General features: G+C 39.2%; 1 protein-coding gene across 1 annotated transcript; it reads left to right on the top strand.

Moving 5' to 3' along the window:
* The first annotated feature begins 131 nt into the window (after nt 1-131).
* On the top strand, nt 132-18,136 carry ndufs4 (NADH:ubiquinone oxidoreductase subunit S4). The gene is made up of 5 exons (XM_085179221.1): nt 132-277; nt 2,850-2,928; nt 16,174-16,346; nt 16,455-16,528; nt 17,941-18,136. Exons 1-5 carry the CDS (start codon nt 195-197, stop codon nt 18,042-18,044), a joined length of 513 nt encoding a protein of 170 aa, XP_085035347.1. The 5' UTR covers nt 132-194; the 3' UTR covers nt 18,045-18,136.
* Nucleotides 18,137-18,307: the final 171 nt, after the last annotated feature.

The raw sequence follows: 18,307 nt of genomic DNA, 5'->3' as shown, positions 1-18,307 counted from the left end.
ATTTACACCAAAATAATTGTTCTTTGTTATATAAGAGAGCACTGGCGTAAGTAGATGTCTGGGCGTCCCTTGGTGTGCTATGTGACACATCCAAAAATTCGGTTGGCAAAGTCCTTCGTGTACCAGCTGTCTCCGCCACCCGCGCGTACTGTTTGTTCCTTTGCGGTTACCGTACGTCATCGTTGACAACAATCATGGCGTCCTCAATGTCACTTCTCGGATTGGGACGTTTGTCTGCTTTTAATGCAGCTTCTAAAATGTTCTTGAATCCTATCAGGTAATTTCATATTAATTGTTTATCAGGTTTCTGTTCGCACTTGATACTCTGAGCTGAGTTTGTTTGAATTATTTAACTCCCAAGTCGACTACAGCACAGAAGTCGTGCGTCTGTTAGCTTGTCAGCGGCAAAGCACTTTAATGAAGATTTTTCTTTTTCTCTTTTCAAAATAGAGGTTTCGCACCTAATGTGGAAGACTTTATACACTAAACAACGTCAGCGCCTGCACGCTTTTATCTTGTAGTACACTGGGCTTGTAGATAATGTCATTGTCCTTAGAGCACTTGCTTGCCCAGCTAATTGGCTAATGCTAGGGAATCTAGTTAGAAATCAGTTTAAAAGCTAACACAATTAAATGGTGCTCACTGGTCTGCACAGCACGTGCTATATACCAGACCGAGACAACTTTATTAAATAAGTGACTCAGCCGACAGCTAAGCTTACAATCAGCTGTAGGGAGCCTGGAAGCTAACAATTAGCATGAAAGTAATTCACTGCTATTGATATAATACAGTGCTTCTCTCGCAGTAACAAATCTGCCAGTTATAGTTTGAGGTGTTCATGTAGCCACCAGACCCCAACGATACTAACACAAAGAAAAATTACCTGTGTTTGTGGAATGATTTTAAACAAACTGACCCCCGTGCTGCTCCACTATGTGTTTTTTGCCACTTTTTACCACACAGTTATTTGCCACAGTTAGTGGGTTTTGTGACACTTTAAAAGTGTACCTCCATATCATAAATACTTAAATACAACAATATTTTCCGCATTCATATTTCCGGTTAGTAAGGGCAGTTAAATACGATGGTCGCTAATTGATGGCTTGCCTGGCAGTCATCAGCATTTGTTTTTAACACAAGTTAACTACACGTCTTCTTCTAAAATCTTGAATGAGAAAAAGAGGAGGCTGAGCTGGAAGTGGCAGTTGAAGATGTTGACGATCTTTAAATTAAATCCCTCTTTAGCTGAAAGAAGAAGAATATAGACTTTCAGTTGTTCATCACATTTTTTTAACATTTAGTCAGAGCAGAATTGATGTTGCACAACTGATTAAAAATTCATCATTGTCATTGATAAATGCCATTGGATTTTTCCATCATCAGAAATGATTCTGTAAGCTGTTACAACAGTTGACAGTTGTATTCACAGTTACTGTCTCCTTTGGGAGTTTTTAAATAGAGAAATAATACGATGCATGCTTTTACAACTTTTATTATTCACACAATAGCATTATGTGCAGTGCATTAGCTTAGGTTATTAATAGATACCAGATTAGAATATGTAGTGTAACCATGTTGAAAATGAAATAAGAAACTTATTTTGTTTTATAGAGTCTGGAAAGATGGAGATGATAAGAAATCATTGACTTGCACAGTATTTTGTTGGCAAAATCTGAAGTAATCTAAAAGCCAGATCAGTGATTGGACAAATCACAGTATTTCCTCAGCCATGTTGATGAGGAAGCATCCTATTACCCCAAGAAACTGACAGGGATAACAGTTAAATGAAAGCCAAAGGGTGAAAAGGAAAAAGCAAATGTATACCCAGTCATCTATGCTGTGTTTTTCAGTCATTGATGGGTTTTGCTACTTTTGTCTCCCCTGCTCTCAGGTTTACCATGATTGTGTGGTTTGTTTGTTGTTGTTTTTTGTTTTTTGTTGTTGTTGTTTAAATGTGTGATTTCTGTGTGTGGGAAGGGAAATGGTTTTACACACAGAGCTGAGCACACAGTTAAACAGATTCAGAGGTGAAGTGGGTGGATGAGGCAAAAAAGAAAGGGAAAAAACTGCCTTTTACCATGCATTAAAAAGTGTTAAATATTTAAAATCTTAAATCTAAAACAATGGGAGAACTACTCTGTTTCATTCTTAAGCCAGTTTTGGGTTTTATTTACAGACACATGATATACATTTTTATATAAATGGTCAGAAATCAAAGGAAAGTGCACAGATTTTGGTTAAATAAGGTATAAGAATCATTGCTTTATCTGTATGTTGTCATCGCGAATACTCCAATGTGTAGTTACTCCCCAAAGCTCCTTCAATGCCAGGAAAAATGCAGAGTAGGACTTTATTCATGTGATTAAGCTGTGCAATGATTACACCTGAAACTATATTTGTCTCTTTTTTAAAAAAAATCAGTTTTTATTGAAAAAATCAGACCTGAGACTGTAGTGAAATCTTAACATTCATTTGAAATAAATACAAAATTATGAATATATGGAACGTGCCATTCTGTGATGGCACGTTGCCGTTTTGTGATGGGGCACGGCTGCACTTTGACAAAGAGCTTCACAGTCCTCGCCTGACAGTTGACCACAGCCAACATTAAGCACGTCCTGTCATTAGGATGAGAGCGAGAGTCTGCCAGAGATTCACCAGACAGAACTAATAAGTGGCGGGGGGGATTCCCTCCTTGTCGCTTCCTTTTCACTGTACCCCCATCCCACCGCCTCCTCCAAGATCGTCAGCATTTCCAGAGCTTAACTTGTTTGTGTAATTTCTTTGTCACTTGTGTACTTTTGGTGCTTTGTGCTTAGCTTGTAATCACAATTTAATTTTTTTCCCAGGTCTACAAGCACATCAACACTGAGACTGGCAGAGAAACCAGGACAAGACACACAGCTTATTACAGTTGATGAGAAATTGGTAAGAATTCATCCCTGCTCAATCTGAGTTGTACATTGGTGTTTGTCTGATCTTCTGTCTTCCAATTACTCTGCTGGGAAAAAAAAAAAAATGTTAAAAAATTTTGTCATCTGCTGCCAAACTGAACTTGTCCTAGACAGTAGGCTTTTGTAACAATATGACAGTGATGACGAATATCATCATTTGTAGTTCTGTTCACAGCTCTGATTATTCCTATCCTCACAGTCCTCCTAGGTTTAAATGCCAGTTCATGAAAGAAGTGACTACAACTATTTGAATGGCTGAGGAAATGGAATTTTTTCTAACAGGAGAAGTGGAGTAATATTCACGCACTGTAATGCAGTTATCTTCACTCAGTCCATTTACAATGTATAGTTTGGGGGGGGGGGGGGGGTTACATTATGAATGCCCCAATGATATAAATGTGGATACAGTAAATCATAAAAATACCTCACAGAATAGTGCAAAATTATTTTGTTAATGATAACAAAAACTATAGTCTCGGGTATTGTACAACAATATTGCCATAAAGTATGGTATGGCAATAAAGTATTGCCATACCATGTGCAGTATGTGTTTTATGTCAGCTTCCCTGCCAGTACCTCCCTGCTTGAACATTTTCCTGGGTCAGTAGTGACTGATTACTGTGATCATTAACAGTTACACATGATTTCTTTTGCTCTTTCTGAAGTTTCACAGATTCATCACTTGTTTGAGGGCTCTTTGTTTGGCATCAGCAGTTAACAGATGCTTTGCATGATAGTTTTATTGCCTCTCGTGACAGAAATATTTCATAATGCTTGGTTTGTGCTACTCTTTCAATGCAAATTTAGAACAGACAGGCCCGAGTCAGCCTGTTCTGTTGGTAGCATATGCCCAACAAAATGATTTTGTCTAGACTTGTCGGCTTCATCTACTCTGCCTTCATTCAGTAAAGTACGCAGCTGCATTAGGATAGCTCCTAATGCAGAATTTTCTAAATCGATGCAGCAGAACGGTAAATGTTGTTTTCTCTGTCATACATTGACCTGCAAAGTAGGCAGTGTTATGTGCCTGTAGTGCCCAATGCTGGTTTGGGACATTTGCTGAAGTCGCTGCAAACAGTTTATCAGGACTTTTCACAGCGCTTTCTGTAACCACAAAAAGCTTCATGGAGTGGTATTATCCAAATTAGAATTTGATGTTTACACATGCACACACAAAACCAGGTTACGAGTGAAGGAAGTAATGTGTAGAAACAGTTTAGCAGCACATCTGTGTTGCAACCTCTTTGAATTTGGATTGTTAGTCAGGCAAATTAAGAAAATTTATCAGGGTTAACTTGGGCAAATGGTGAAGTCTGTTTTTGTTTTTTGTTTGTTTGGGGTTTTTTTGTAGTTTTTAAGAGCGATGAAAATTGATTTCTGGGTCCACATATACACAAGGGCAAGAAAATGTCATCTGACATTTAGGATTTCTCAAATCTCTTATCATTTCTGTCTACAGTTTCTGGCCTAGTTTCTGACTTGCGTAATCTCTATGAAAGCAATTTCAGAAAGCCGACTTTCAATGTGATTACTTAAAGATGCTGAAAGATTAAATCCCTATGAAGCCCTGTTCTTCTTTTTTCTTCTTTTACATGGTGTCTATGACTGGTCTGTTTTGGACGCACACTGTTGCTCCAAAAGAACTGTTCCGTTTAAATCAAGCCCCAGTCAGAGAGAAGCTAGTTGACCAGGCAACAGTTACTTTACTGAATTACTTTTTCTAGGATGTGGTATAGCTCTGTTTCGCTTTAGTCTTTTTTTTTTTTTTTTTTAGCATTAAGTGCTGAACTATAGTCTAAATAGTGATAACCAAGCATTTGAAGTGGTTAACAACGCACCAACTGTACAAAACAAAGACTGATCTTTGACATTACTGCTTTGTCATAGAAAGTTGAATTAGAAGGTTACGGAGAAAGAGGGAGTTTGGGGAGAATGTGGGAGTCTGTTGTGGACTTGTTTTGGGGCGGGGGAGCAGTATGGGCAGCGTCAGTGTGCTTTTGTCCCAGACCAAAGCTGGCCATACTGGCAGACAAACCTTTGGCTGGGCGGAGTGTCTGTCTCTGTCCTCTCAGTAGGGGCCACAGAGAGGCACAGCAGAGGAGAGGAAAAAAGGGCCTCTAAAAAATGTGTGTGTGTGTGTGTTGGGGGGGTGAAAGAAAAGAAACTAGCATGGAAAAAAGTTTGTGAGACACCCTGAGACTCACGAAAAAGACAGTGGCCACTTCAGTGTTGTTGGCCACAGAGGTTCCTTTGTAGCATGCTGTTACTGGCGACGAGGGGAAGTACTCTAATGTTCACCCAGACAGGCCGAAAAGAGAGGCCCTCAGCTGTTTACAGTACAGTGGCCTCCGTCTCACGTGGTAGAGGGCATTGAGAGCACTCTCCCTTTTGGGCATTCAGCATATGTCAGCACGCTAGTCATTCATCAGGCTGTCAATAAGTGTGAATTGCTTTCTGGTTTGACCAATCAAAGAAAGATCTCGATCCACTGAGAGGTTATTCAGGGTTTGCACGCCGTCTCTCTCGACCAGCCTGAGGAGAAAGTGGAGTGCTGCTCGTTGCGTAGTGAACATTTCTGAATAACCTCTTTCAGATGATATTGCATTTTGGCCTGGGCAAATGATATTTTGAATTCACTCCAAAAACTCTGCATGAACATTTGTCTGATACTCATTATCTTGTCCTTAGTTCTCGTGTGTCCAGAAAATGCAGACTTTACAAGAACATAGATCTCTACATTGTGTTTGGCCATCTCCATTACAGACGAATTTAGAATCTCCTGCTGTGTCAAAAATCGGGGAAAAGGACATTTAAAGTAATTTGGACTGCAGACAGAAAAAAGTTTTAAGTACTGATTAGTCACAGAAAGTTTTTATACTGACAGGGATAAGTCCAACTGCTTTTCTGAAACTGCCTTTCTAAGTGTCATTCACTAAAATTGCGTGTTTTTTGTTTTCAAGTTAAGAGTAATTGTAAAAAAAAAAAAAAAAGAAACAAAAAGTATGACGATCTGCTTCTGTTGTTCATCTTATATGACAATAAGTAAAGTAGCTGGGTTTTAAACTGCTGACCAAGCAGAACAAACAATTTAATAATGCCATGTGTAAGGCTTTTGAAGAGTAAAAGATGAACTGATTAAAACTGTTTGAGAATCTGGCTGTTTCCTGGCTGAAATTGGGCCTTTGGCATACATGGAGGTAAGCATGGTCAGTGTGTATATAGTTAGGGCTACTTGATTTAGGCAAAAAAAAAAAAAACACCTATTACGGTCATTCACATTTTAGACTTGAGAAAACACAAAATCAAAAGATTTATTGAGTATAAAAAAGTGAATTTTCTTTTACACTAGATGTATGGGGGGGGGGGGGGGGGGGGAGAATCAAGCAAAGGCATCATCTTGAAACAGTATTTGCGTTTTCGTTTTCTTCTTTCTTTTTTTTACTTGAATAGTAATTGAAAGCTAAATTTGTAATTGAAATAGCATTTTGATATGTTACAGAGCCTTACTTACAGTAAAGTCGTTGCAGAGGAGATGATTTTGATTTTAGGGTTGACTGTAAACTTCTTTAGGAGGTGCCAAAAATTGGTAGGTTTTGTAGGATTTGAGTGTTTTCACCTTTTTCCCCACATTTAAAGCTCTAAGTTTGACTTTTATGAGCAAAATTTCTGGGCCATTGGCTGATTTTCAGAAATGATGCCAAAGAAAAGGACGTGCGTGATGGTCCACCAGTGCCCGTAGCTGTTCCCCGGCGTGCCCATGCCGACCTGCTTTTGTTTATAATTACTGTTTGATTAAGCATGCTGGGCAGCTCCCAGTGTCCGACTGGCTGGCCAGTGATACACAGCTTTACACGGAATGTCTACAACCGCAGTCAATTAGAGTCAGGTCTTTTTGCTTTACTCTCTGGTCCTTTGCACAAACAACTGTGGTTATAACCATAACAGCTGCTTCAATATGCAATACAATATCTCTCACTAACGCTTGAGTCTTGCAAACAGAACGTTTACTTCTCCTTCAGCTGTGGCCAAACGCGCTCTCTCTGTCCACATAAAGACAACACCATAATCTTAAAGCGCTTGTGAAGCCTTGTTATAGAGTTCTCTAAAGGCACTAGGGTTTTATTAGCCAGAGAAGGACAGTTATTAGACCGTGGGGAATTGAGTGAAAAGGCGGAATGACGACGGCAAGAGGAGAGTGTAGGTATGTTCACTCGATGCTTGGCATGTTTACGTTTGATAAGTTTTTGATTCATTTATTTATTTATTTATTTATTTATATAATTTAGAGAACAGCATTTGCTTGGCAAGCTGTGACATCACATCTGGCTAAAAGATGTGGGGTTCTATTGTGGTAAGATAGATGAGTCTAAAAGCCTGTTGTCGGTTGTTTTTAAAGACAGAAATTGAAATCAGATTGAACGATCTTGTGGTTGAAACGTTAGAATTTATTTTCGCTGTCGGACTTCCTGATACAAAATAATTGTTTTGCAAGTGTCAAAATCCCTTCAATTACCACCACAATTCCCCCCCTTACCACACACACACACACTTGGGAAATGGGGGGGAAACAAAAAACTAAAACCCACAAAAACTGCCATTCTAGCTATGAGGACATTGAGCACCACCACTTTAAGTCTGCAGTACAGGCGTGAATATCCTCTGTCGAGCATCAGAGGCAGAGTGACCTACAGTGGAGCAGACCACATTCACCACCCCATCAACCCGCTTTTCCCTCCCTTCCCTCCTCTTCCAGCCTTCCTCCTTCCTTTGCACATAGACAATTTAAGTATCTGTTTTGTCTGCTTGCCCTCTTACATGGCGCACTTGTGCGAAAAAAAATCTCTGCTCAAGTTTGAAGTAGTGGCTGAGAGGATGTTGGTCTTTGATGAATGCCAGACAAGAGGTTTTATTATGTATCATCAACTAAATAGTATTTCATTCATTAGCACTCTCTTCCATAGACTAACTCTCTGAAGAGGACTCCTCAGCTGGGGAGTTTTAGGAAGTGTCCAACTGCTAAGTGTTGTGTTTGCAGATTGGATGAAAAAGGATTGCTACTTCTGTTTGACAACACTTCAATTTATTCATTACTTGTAAGCTACCAGCTCTTTTTGTAATTTTGCAAGCTGCTTTTGGTATTCATAAAATGTGAGATGCCAGACGATTAACCCCCACCCCCAGAGTCAGAGCCTTAACATGCTCTAGGAAATAAAGCTTAAATAGTGTTGCTCTGTCTTATAACTTTAAGTAATTGTTTTTTCCTCACAAACTTGTACTCCACTAAGATTTTGAAACTTAAAAAGATACTCACAACTCACAGTAAGATTAAATTGAAACGGGGCAAGTCTTTGCTTGACGCATTTTCATAGTTTGGGTTTATTTATAAATTGTTTTATTATAAAATGACATTTTAGATGCTCAGACAAACAAGTGTGTCTGCATCCAAAATATTCAAAAATGACCCCTCCTCTCTCCTCTCTTTACCAGTATGTGTAATGTGAAATACAAGATGACTTTCATATACCAGCTGCTTCTTGTTCTCCAATGTTGAACCACTCCCACACATGAGCAAGCAGCATAATATTTGTTTCTATTAGAGATGCCCCCAGTGTCCAGTCAGTAATTGGCACACTTTTTCCACTTCAAAGACGTCTGAAGGTGGGAACCGGCCGAGGCTGATGAGTGAGGCTTTTGGTCTGGGTGTGGGCTGGACAGTGGGGCGTTAGGGGCGATGTGTTTGGGCTTTCGGCACATGCTGACTCAACATGATTCAGCTTTGGTGACCTTTTGACCCCTCTGGGTGCCAAGTTATAGATTTGGCATACAGGTATACATCCTATGATGAGCTTATTTGTGTGGTGGCAGCCCTGGTGTCTATAAAAATGTGACGGTGACGCTAGAAATGTTCTGCCAGAGCTAGTCATCCTTTGTTTGCTTGTTTGTCTGTTTGCTTGGTCACTGTACTAACTGGAAAACACACTGTGTACTTCAGCTGAGAATTGGAAACCTTAACAAGTCTAAAAAAACAGCACGCCAGTAGTAATGTTTAGGTAATGTGAGCAGGGCTGTTTAGGGGAACAGACATTAACCAGTTAACCACAACATTAAGACGAGGACAGGTGAAGTGAATAACAGCGATTATCTCATTGCACTGCAATGTTCTGCTGGGGAAACTTTGGTCCTGGCATTCTTGTGGTTCCATCCTAGATGCATTAAACATGACAAAAAGCCCAAAGTGCTGACCTGTCCTCCAAACTTCCCAAACTTGCCAGTACGGTTGAGGAGCCACAGGGTAGTGACCAGAGAGCACAGAGTGTAAAAGCTCAACACTATCAAACTTGATCATTTGATACCAGCAGCTCCACGTTATTGTTGGCAGTTAATTTTGGAAATGCTGAGTATGTTGAATGCTCATTTATGGATGATTCATAAGCCAGTGTCCAATGTTAACAAAGACCTGACTGAAATTGATTGAAAAAGGAACCAATGTCTAAAGGAAAACGTATAAAGACTTCAGAAAGCCTGGACAACTTTTGCTCAGGATTACTTTGAAAAATGAGTCCTTGGAAGATAAAATTGAAAGAAGAGTACTGTATGTGCCAGCAGAAGAGTGCCAGATAATGTTTATATATGAGCTGAACAGGTAAAAAAGTATCATGGCTCATGCAAAACAACCCAGCTACAACTGCAGCCTTGTGGGGGTCACGTAAGGCTACTGGCCTTATTGTACTCTGGCTGAAACCCTGAAATCAATAATCTGTATCCATCCTGTTCTCCACGTTTTCTCACCTATCTGGTTTATTGGAGAGCTGATCATTCTCATAACTGATAACCAAGTCGTCCTGGATCATTGTAAGAACAGATGTGGCATTCCTTTATTTTATGTTTAAATAAATATTTTTTTTTAGTAACCAGTGGGAGTATCCAGTGATTAAGTGAAAAGACAGGGGCAATTAGTTCACTGAGTGATTAAACAGAAGGTCTTTATATGCACCTGTTTTTAATTCTTTGCCAAACCTGGGTACTCTGCAGCATAAAGAGCTAGTCTGTGTTCCAAGCAGTAGATATTTTCATCAAAATGGAATTAGATGAATAAAATAAATCATACAATTTATGATTTATATTGCTTTACTTTGACATTTTCTCAAACATTCTTCACAAACTGATTTCAATATTCTTTCTCTCTTTTTTTTTTTTATAAAATCTTTTTGGCAACCACTTTTTAGGGTAAAATACATTTGATCTCTTTCATTACCTTTTCAGAAATGCAATGTATACCACAAAAATCCTTAAACCTTTATTGTGTTTGGATTAGATCTGCAGATAATATCAGGAATAATATGAAAAACACATTTTATATCACAGAGCAGGCAAAGGTGGGTTTTATATCCCTTTGTATAAACTGTGGGAAATGAACTGCAGGAAATGTAGACATTCACCTGCAAATCATCTGAAGTTGACAAGATCGGTTAAACAATATGGGAAGAGTGGAGGCTGGAAGAACACTTGGAGAAACAGACATCCACACCCGGCATCTTGACTTCTTCAGCAATTAAAATAGGCTGTAGTCTTTGTCTTCATTGGCGACTGGTTTCTATCTTTGAAAAAATAACTGAGTCGGATTGAAGATGGCTTTGAGAATAGAGCTGTCATCTCAGCGTGCCAGCTTTAAAGACTTTGATGCAGATATACCAGTCGTTGCAAGTCAGTTTACGCAAAGAAACATCTTTGACTGGTGTACGAGCTTCTTGAATATAGATATTATTGCATAAACATACATCCCTGTATATTAGTTTTGAAGGTGAACTCTGTATTTCTTGAAGCTAAAATAAAAGAACTAACACCATAATAATTCTCCAAAGTTTTTACGTACTGCTTCTATAAATTATGCACTACTATGCAGGCTGCTGATATATGATAAACCTTCAAACTCAAGTATCTGTTGTCCAAACTGGACTTCCAGGTGCACATTTGGTTCTGGTTCATCTCCTTCAAACATGAACTGATCATCAATGACCAAAGAAGGAGCTGAAAATAAATGGAAATTAGACCAGTAGATTCCTATGTCAGGAAGATGGACTTTGCAACTCTTTGTATTAAAATATTCAATATTTTGATCACAAGCAACACTGTAGGTTATTTACAACAGGTAAGCCACTTTTGTATTATGACAGTTGAAAGAAATAAGACCCCACTGATATATTTTCAGAAATCTGTCTGGTCTGTTAATCACCTGTCTAGACAACAGTTTATCTAAACCATGTCAGTCTTGATTGGACCCGAATGAGTAAAGAATCAGGTTTGAGGTTGTTTGAAGGAGTGCTTTTCATATTTTGGGTCAAAGTTGTTCTGCTATCTGCATTTCCTTCTGAGCAACAGCTGTCTGCTCCCCACAGTGTGTGAGTGTTGGGAAAGCCACAAATACAAAAGTGTGTTCATCTATATTTTTTGATTGATAGTTATTCATTCCCAAGTCTCACACATCTTAAATGTCAACCATCACAACTAATGGCCAAACCTGTACCCTAACCTAAACCTAGTTGTGACTTTAACCCGAAAGCCAAGACTTCACCCTCAAACAGGCCTTTAAAAGGAGGTGGGCCAGCCAGAAATGTTGTCACTTTGATCTAAAACTCAAACTGATTTCCACAAAGACAGATGGACATTTATTTATGTGTTATGTTTGGTTTCCTGTGCTATATGACTTCATTCTCTCATGTTGTTTGGATGAGCAGTTCCCAAGACTGAACAGACAGGCACGCACACATTTAGCGAATGTATCCTTAAAGGTGGCCTCGTTTCAAGAGCTGAATGATTGCCTGCATGTGTTCGAGTGGACATCAGTGAAGTGCAGCTACATAAATAACCTGGGTTATACTTTATTTGAATGGATGCTGCATTAATTAATAAAAACAGTACATTTCACAAATGTTTAATTTGGAGGTATTTGGGCATCCAGCTTCCCTCTATAAAACTATTCTTTATCTATTTCTTTCTTTGGTATCTCACCGCTTCCTACAGTTTTTCCACCAGACTTAAGCAGACTGAGATTTCTGTCTTGTTTACACCAAAAATTTCCATCCCAGTTCTCTGTTGGAGAATTAGGGGTACTAGCTTTCAGCATTCTGGTGGGCCCAGTGGCCCCACAGCGACAAGCCCCTGTGCTCTTTATTTGGCACGTAGCCTGGAGGTGTCAGAAATATCGACACGCTTTCACGTGACGGAGATTTTGCCAGCCATTACCCCCCCTCTTTGTTAAGCCCTGCATTCTGTCTGCCCAGCCAGGTATTGTAGGGTCCCGTTAAGGCCCTGTGAATAGTGTCAAACTTGATAGTTCTCATTTCGCTTCCTGTACATGGCAGAAGAAAAAGTGCCCACCGTGTGGGTTTTCCTTTTGTGACGGTCCTCTCTAGTCTTCCTGGGAACACACTGCATTCCAGCCACAATCGTTCCTTTTGTGAATCTGGGTATTGTGGGTGAGCTTGTTATGCCGATAACCCTCCAAGCTTTCAGGGTAATGCATGCAAATATCAGAAGTCTAGACTTGTATTTTTGCAAACAATGCCAAATAAGCAAGCAGAGGCTTTTCAGTGATTTAGAAGAGCGTTTGTTTTGACACATTCTCCCTTTTTGTGCTCATCCACACCCAACCTTGGGTTGTGCTGCATCTGGAGAAATTATTGCAACAGTTTACCATACATGTCACGTATTTTTCACAATAATAGTTACATGTAACTATAGTGTGGCCTGCTGATCCCAAGAGTGTAATTTCTAATGTGTCTCATAGAGGGACGTAATGGGTTCAATCGCCTAGAACAGACCAGAAATTCCACGTTTTATAAAACTCTGCAAGTTTTTCTTAATGCTCGCTTTTAGAATAGAGAAAGCTTTGGAGCATAGCCTTTTGGAAATAAAAAGTTACAACTTGCAGGCATTTTAAAGCATTTTTGATCACCTGCTGGAAAAAAAAAGGAGAAACCCTTCATCTTATTTTCTTGCTGTTTAACACTGTCTTGTGTGTTATTGTGTCATGAACCATTACCCCCTCTGGGTGAAGAGAACATGTTTTCTTCCTCTTTGTGACAAGAAGGAATTGTTCGGGTTAAGTAGATAGGGCAGCCGGAAATAATTACCAAGCACTTGTGACGGTTTTTTTCCTCCCCCCTTTTGTTCGTCTTTTCCCTTTCATTTTAATGATCTTTTCAATGTTCAGATCTTGTTTATGATTGCATGGCAAAAGATGTTTCACTGAAACAAGCAGTAGTTTAGCAGTTGGACCTGTAATTTACTAGGCTTAAATACCGTTGGAAGCTCCTTTGCCAAGAGGAAGACGGGCTTTTGTGTGGAGTTCATGCAAAATGACCCCTTTCTACAAATCAACTGGCAGATGACAGACAATGATGAAAATTTGATTCTTTGAAGTTGTAATGGCCATTGAAATGTGTAAAATTCTTGTATTGAAAGGAAAGCTCCCTGGAAAGCCCTCAGTCTTGGGTGGCTGCTGCCTGCGTGCTGGGAGGTTCGTCTGTGTTTTGTCGCCGACTTCCCATTGCTTGTTTGCTAATTCCCTGAAGAATTGGACCAGATCTTTGATAGGAGCTCCAAGGGGCTCCAGTTGCTCAGGAATATGCATTCAGTGCACCCACAGACCCTTCCTCATCCAATTGTCGTGTTGTCCTACTTCATGAAGGTCTGCAACTAATTGAGGATTAGGAATTAATTTCAGAGATGGCCATTATATTTCTTCTTTTATATTTTACATTTTTTTGTTCTCTAACTTCACGATTGACCTTTTCACAAAGTGTGCGTCCGCCCAATAACCAGTACCACTGCAGACAAAGTCCAGACCTACACAGCAACAAGTACATTCATGCACCTTTTTGTACTTTCTTGGCAATGTATTCATGAAAAAAATCAAGCCAAGAGAGAGTTGCTATATATTCAAGTAATGGTGACTTTTTGTTAATGTCAACATGTGCAAAAATGTTATTTAAAAAACAAAAAATAAATAGAAACGCAGAACTACCACAAAAACACAAACATGGGAAAAATAGAATAAAACCCCATCCTGCCACAGTTGTAGGAATACACCTTGATTTCTATTATTCAGAGTAATTAAAAAGAAAATTTGAACTATTTAAGGCTCTAATATATACTCTTTACACACATTAAACCAATACCACAACTGTTTGTTGTGGTATTGGTGTAAAAGAGAACGATAGTAAAGGTAATGAAGGCAAATTAATTTGTTATTAATAAAAAGCATTAAAAATAGTTATTTTGTTTCTATTTTTCTTTTACATGTGAAATACTTGTTTTTAAATCTCTTTTCAAATTAACAATGTATGTGATGTAATCACAAATTTTGTTACTGATTAACATTAAAATAGTACACATGTATATTTGACTTAGTAACATATCCAAACCAATGCAGATAGGTTAAAGCTGAGGAAAGATTCAGGGATAGTTGTTCACACCTGTGCTGCCAGTAACAACCCAAACTTTAGCTTGTTTTATGGCACCTATAAAACAAAGTTTAAAAAAAACAACTATTCAATTCTTTTTTGTGTTTTATTGTTCTTTGACATTAAAGATGTACTGAACCCCCTTTTCCACCTTAATATTTTACAGTGGGAATAAATCTAAGAGATTGATGTGTACAAAGTACAAAAATATAAAACATGAAACAGTTGATTACACAAGTAACTTTTATGGCCATCAAACATTTTCCTGACCTCTGTTCTCCTGACATTGAGCTCTTAAAACATGTTGCTAAAGTTGTATTTTTTATACCTGCAGGCTGACATCAAGTGTTTTCTTTAAGAAAAGCTTACGTTTTGCATGAACTCCTAATGTTCGCAAGGAGAGAAGAAGTCATGAATAATCTAATCAAAGTAGAACACTTCATGTGGACTGCTGGCAACCAAAAACAAGTTGTTGTTGGGTTTTGGGTTGGGTTTTTTTTAATAAATGGAAATTATTTATTAATTTCTTGTAAATCTGTAATTGCCAGAGTTTTCAGTCTTAGTCACACAGGCCTAGAGCTCAGTTGGCGACTGCTGGGCAGCAACTGGTAAACAGAGAAAATGTGTATTCCCCAACTGGTTATGAGTCACTGTGAAATCAATTGTTAAAGCCAAAGTCATGAAGGCCTAGAGGCTGGCCAGTGACCGAGTGGGATCCAATTGGTGAAATTGTTTGTGAAGCGGTACATGTGATGCACAGATATCTTCCCATTTGCTAAGGTGAAGATTGAAAGGGCTGCAATCTTCACAAAGTAAAAGTTTGACCCTTTAAAACATGGCAGCTGTCCATCTCTCTGTAGCTTTTCTTTTACTCTGTGCAACTTGTCTGCTGGAAGCTTCACAGTCAGCTGTTAAAAGGGACAACTTTTAATGTGAAGATGAACATTTTGCATTTCCAATTTGGAAAGTTGTAAGTCAGCATCTGGAATATGCAGAACACCATCAGTAACCAGTGTGATTACTACTACTGCGTAGTTATAGTAATTGTAATTAATTGAATCCCAAGAGAAAGTATTTCATTGCATAGCTTAAACTGTTACACAGTTGCCAGTTAACAGTGAAACATCACAGCTCTCCAAAAGTTGATTCTGTTCATCTGGACGTAACGTTTTGTGGAAGAAACGTTTCATCACTCATCCAAGTGACTTCTTCAGTCTCAGCTGACTGCAGGTTTCCCCAATCTTATAAACAGTACATTTGCATAATGACTGAAACTAGCACCACTGAAGGAACAATGGGCTGGGAGTGAGTGACGAAACGTTTCTCCCACAAAACGCTGGGAGAACAGAATCAACTTTTGGAGATTTACTAACCTGGATGATTGAGCATGCATCAAAACATCACAGCTGATAATCAATAGGAAGACCTGGCTAACCAACAGTGTTCAGTCATCTCACATCTCCACCAACCAAAGGTTGTAAACCACGCTTCTGTTGGGAGGGAGTTGTTACACAAGCATGCATGAAAAGGAGTATTTGAGGGGTTGTTTTCACATTGTTCATTACAAGTGACTTGCGGAACACAAGTAGTAATTGGTGCGTGACATCAGTTGTAATGCTGGATAGTCATGAGGTCAAATGAGGCCACACTTTAGAAATTAGAAGCATTCTCCTAGTTTAGATTTTTATCCTGGTGTTTTGTTAGTTTATTTACTTTGTTACCTAAAGTTTGTGTTTCATTTCTGTGTCCTTTAGGACATCACCACTCTGACAGGAGTCCCAGAGGAGCACATCAAAACTCGTAAGGTTCACATCTTTGTGCCAGCCAGGACAGCCATGCAGTCCGGCGTGAACACCACCAAAAAGTGGAAGATGGATTTTGATACTAGAGAGCGCTGGGAGAACCCACTGATGGGCTGGTCCTCAACGTGAGAACCTTCCACCTCCTGATTCCTACAGCACATAAACTGACATTATTGAACCTCTGCACACAGTTGTTGAATTTTGGATTCTAATGCCTTATGTTTCTATTTTAGAGCTGATCCCTTGTCCAACATGGTGCTGTCATTCTCCTCCAAGGAAGATGCCATTGCTTTTGCAGAGAAAAATGGTAAAGAATTTTTCAGCCTTTGGTTAAACAGTATATCTGTTTCATCATTTTAAAAGTGACCAAAACACTGTAACAAAGAAGTCGAGAAATAAGTCCTCTACAAACAGGCACATAGAATTTATGATACATACAATCTCCATATATATTGACTCACTAACCACGTAAATAGTTTTTATCTGGATTTTGTCATTTGTTTCAGGCTGCAAGACAAATAACTCTCAGCAGTGAAGTGAGCAGACTGTTGGACAGGCAGTGGTTCATTGTTACATACTGCTGGTGGTGTTTAGAGTTGTGTTGTCAGTAGTTTTGTGGCATTAACCCCATGTATGATGTATCTGGACTTAAAATGGATCAGTGTACACTTTGGTCATGAACAGTTTTAGGGCTTTGTCCATCTTCTGGTCTAAATCAGTTGAGTTTGTATGCTTTTAGCCTTTTCTTGTGATTTTTAGGGTTCTTTTCACATAAAAAAAACCACAAAATTAACCAAAATGCTAAGAATGCGAGTGGAAACTTAACAGAGACTTAACATTGATTTTATGGCTAGTTGCTACAGTTTTGTAATCTACATGTTTCTGGTATTTCTGACCCAGAAAGCAAAGCATACCTGGGCTATGGGAAGGCTGTTTGGGTTGGATCCAGGGTTGATCACGTTCTCACCATAAATGAACCACTCTGGAGTTTGTTTGGAACTGGACCGAGGCCACCTCCTCTGAAGGGTCTCGGTGCCGTTTACTGTGTTTACATCTGCACAAACGAATCGCACGGAAACGAACCCGAGTTTGATTAAACTGTGCAGGTGTCAAAACAACCTCAGCTACTGCATCTAACACAACTGACCATCCAGAGCGGTAACATCATTATTTCCACGGTCATGTTTGCATATTTTAACATAAATCATTTACAGTATATAGTTATTTATATATCAGGGGATATATAAACTGTGAGGAGAGATGCACCTGTGACCAGATTCTTTCAGGTAACTTTGCTTTAAAAAAAAAAAAAAAATTTGTGTTCCCAGTTGACCTTTTTAACCAAAAATGGTGATGGTGGTGATCCAAGCACCTGTCTTATACCAACTAATAAAAGATCAAAGGAATGCTTTTAATGGACCAACCAGCTCATTAGACAATCGACTACAGCCCTGTTTTAGTAAAACAAAATGAGGTGGTTTTCTGTGGAGCTCTAATCAAGTTCATTTTTGACTCAGAATTGAACCATCTGGGAAAGTTTGTTGAAACCAAGCAAAGGAAACGGGCTTACTCTGTTTATTGCACCGAAGAGATTAGAGCTGTTCTGACTACACACAGCTCGTTGATGTCTACAAAACACCTCATTGTGGTTGGAGCTCGTCCAAAAGGAACATACGTGACGTTATCAGCCCCATCACTTACTCTGATGTTTTCTTTCAGGTTGGAGTTATGACGTAACAGACAAGAGGACCTCAAAGCCACGGGTGAAATCCTACGGAGCAAACTTCTCCTGGGACAAGAGGACCCGGCGGTCCGCCAAGTAAACTGAAGACGCCCACCTGTTAGGTGGCCTGACCTGCAGCAGACCTGTATCATTCTTGTCAATAAATGCATAATTATATATGAGTAAACCAAACATTTGTGTCGTAATCGCTTTTTTTCTTCAAACATTCACCTCATTACCGACTACCTAATGTAGTCCATCCAATTAATGAAGTGTTTGCTCTCCAAGTCGAGCTGTGCAACAGCAAAACAAAGGGGACGGTATTATTACAATCTGAACCTGTTTAAAAACAGGGATAAATAC

Source organism: Neolamprologus multifasciatus, chromosome 12 (genome assembly GCF_963576455.1).
Source record: "Neolamprologus multifasciatus chromosome 12, fNeoMul1.2, whole genome shotgun sequence".
NCBI classification, from domain to species: Eukaryota; Metazoa; Chordata; class Actinopteri; order Cichliformes; family Cichlidae; genus Neolamprologus; species Neolamprologus multifasciatus.
This window is presented reverse-complemented; position numbering and strand designations above follow the sequence as displayed.

Excerpts from the sequence above, each read along its gene's own strand:
- ndufs4 (XM_085179221.1), top strand. The coding sequence starts at position 195 with ATGGCGTCCTCAATGTCACTTCTCGGATTGGGACGTTTGTCTGCTTTT. Across the intron at positions 16,347-16,454 it reads CTGATGGGCTGGTCCTCAAC|AGCTGATCCCTTGTCCAACA; the intron begins GTGAGAACCTTC and ends TTTCTATTTTAG. Across the intron at positions 16,529-17,940 it reads TGCTTTTGCAGAGAAAAATG|GTTGGAGTTATGACGTAACA; the intron begins GTAAAGAATTTT and ends GTTTTCTTTCAG.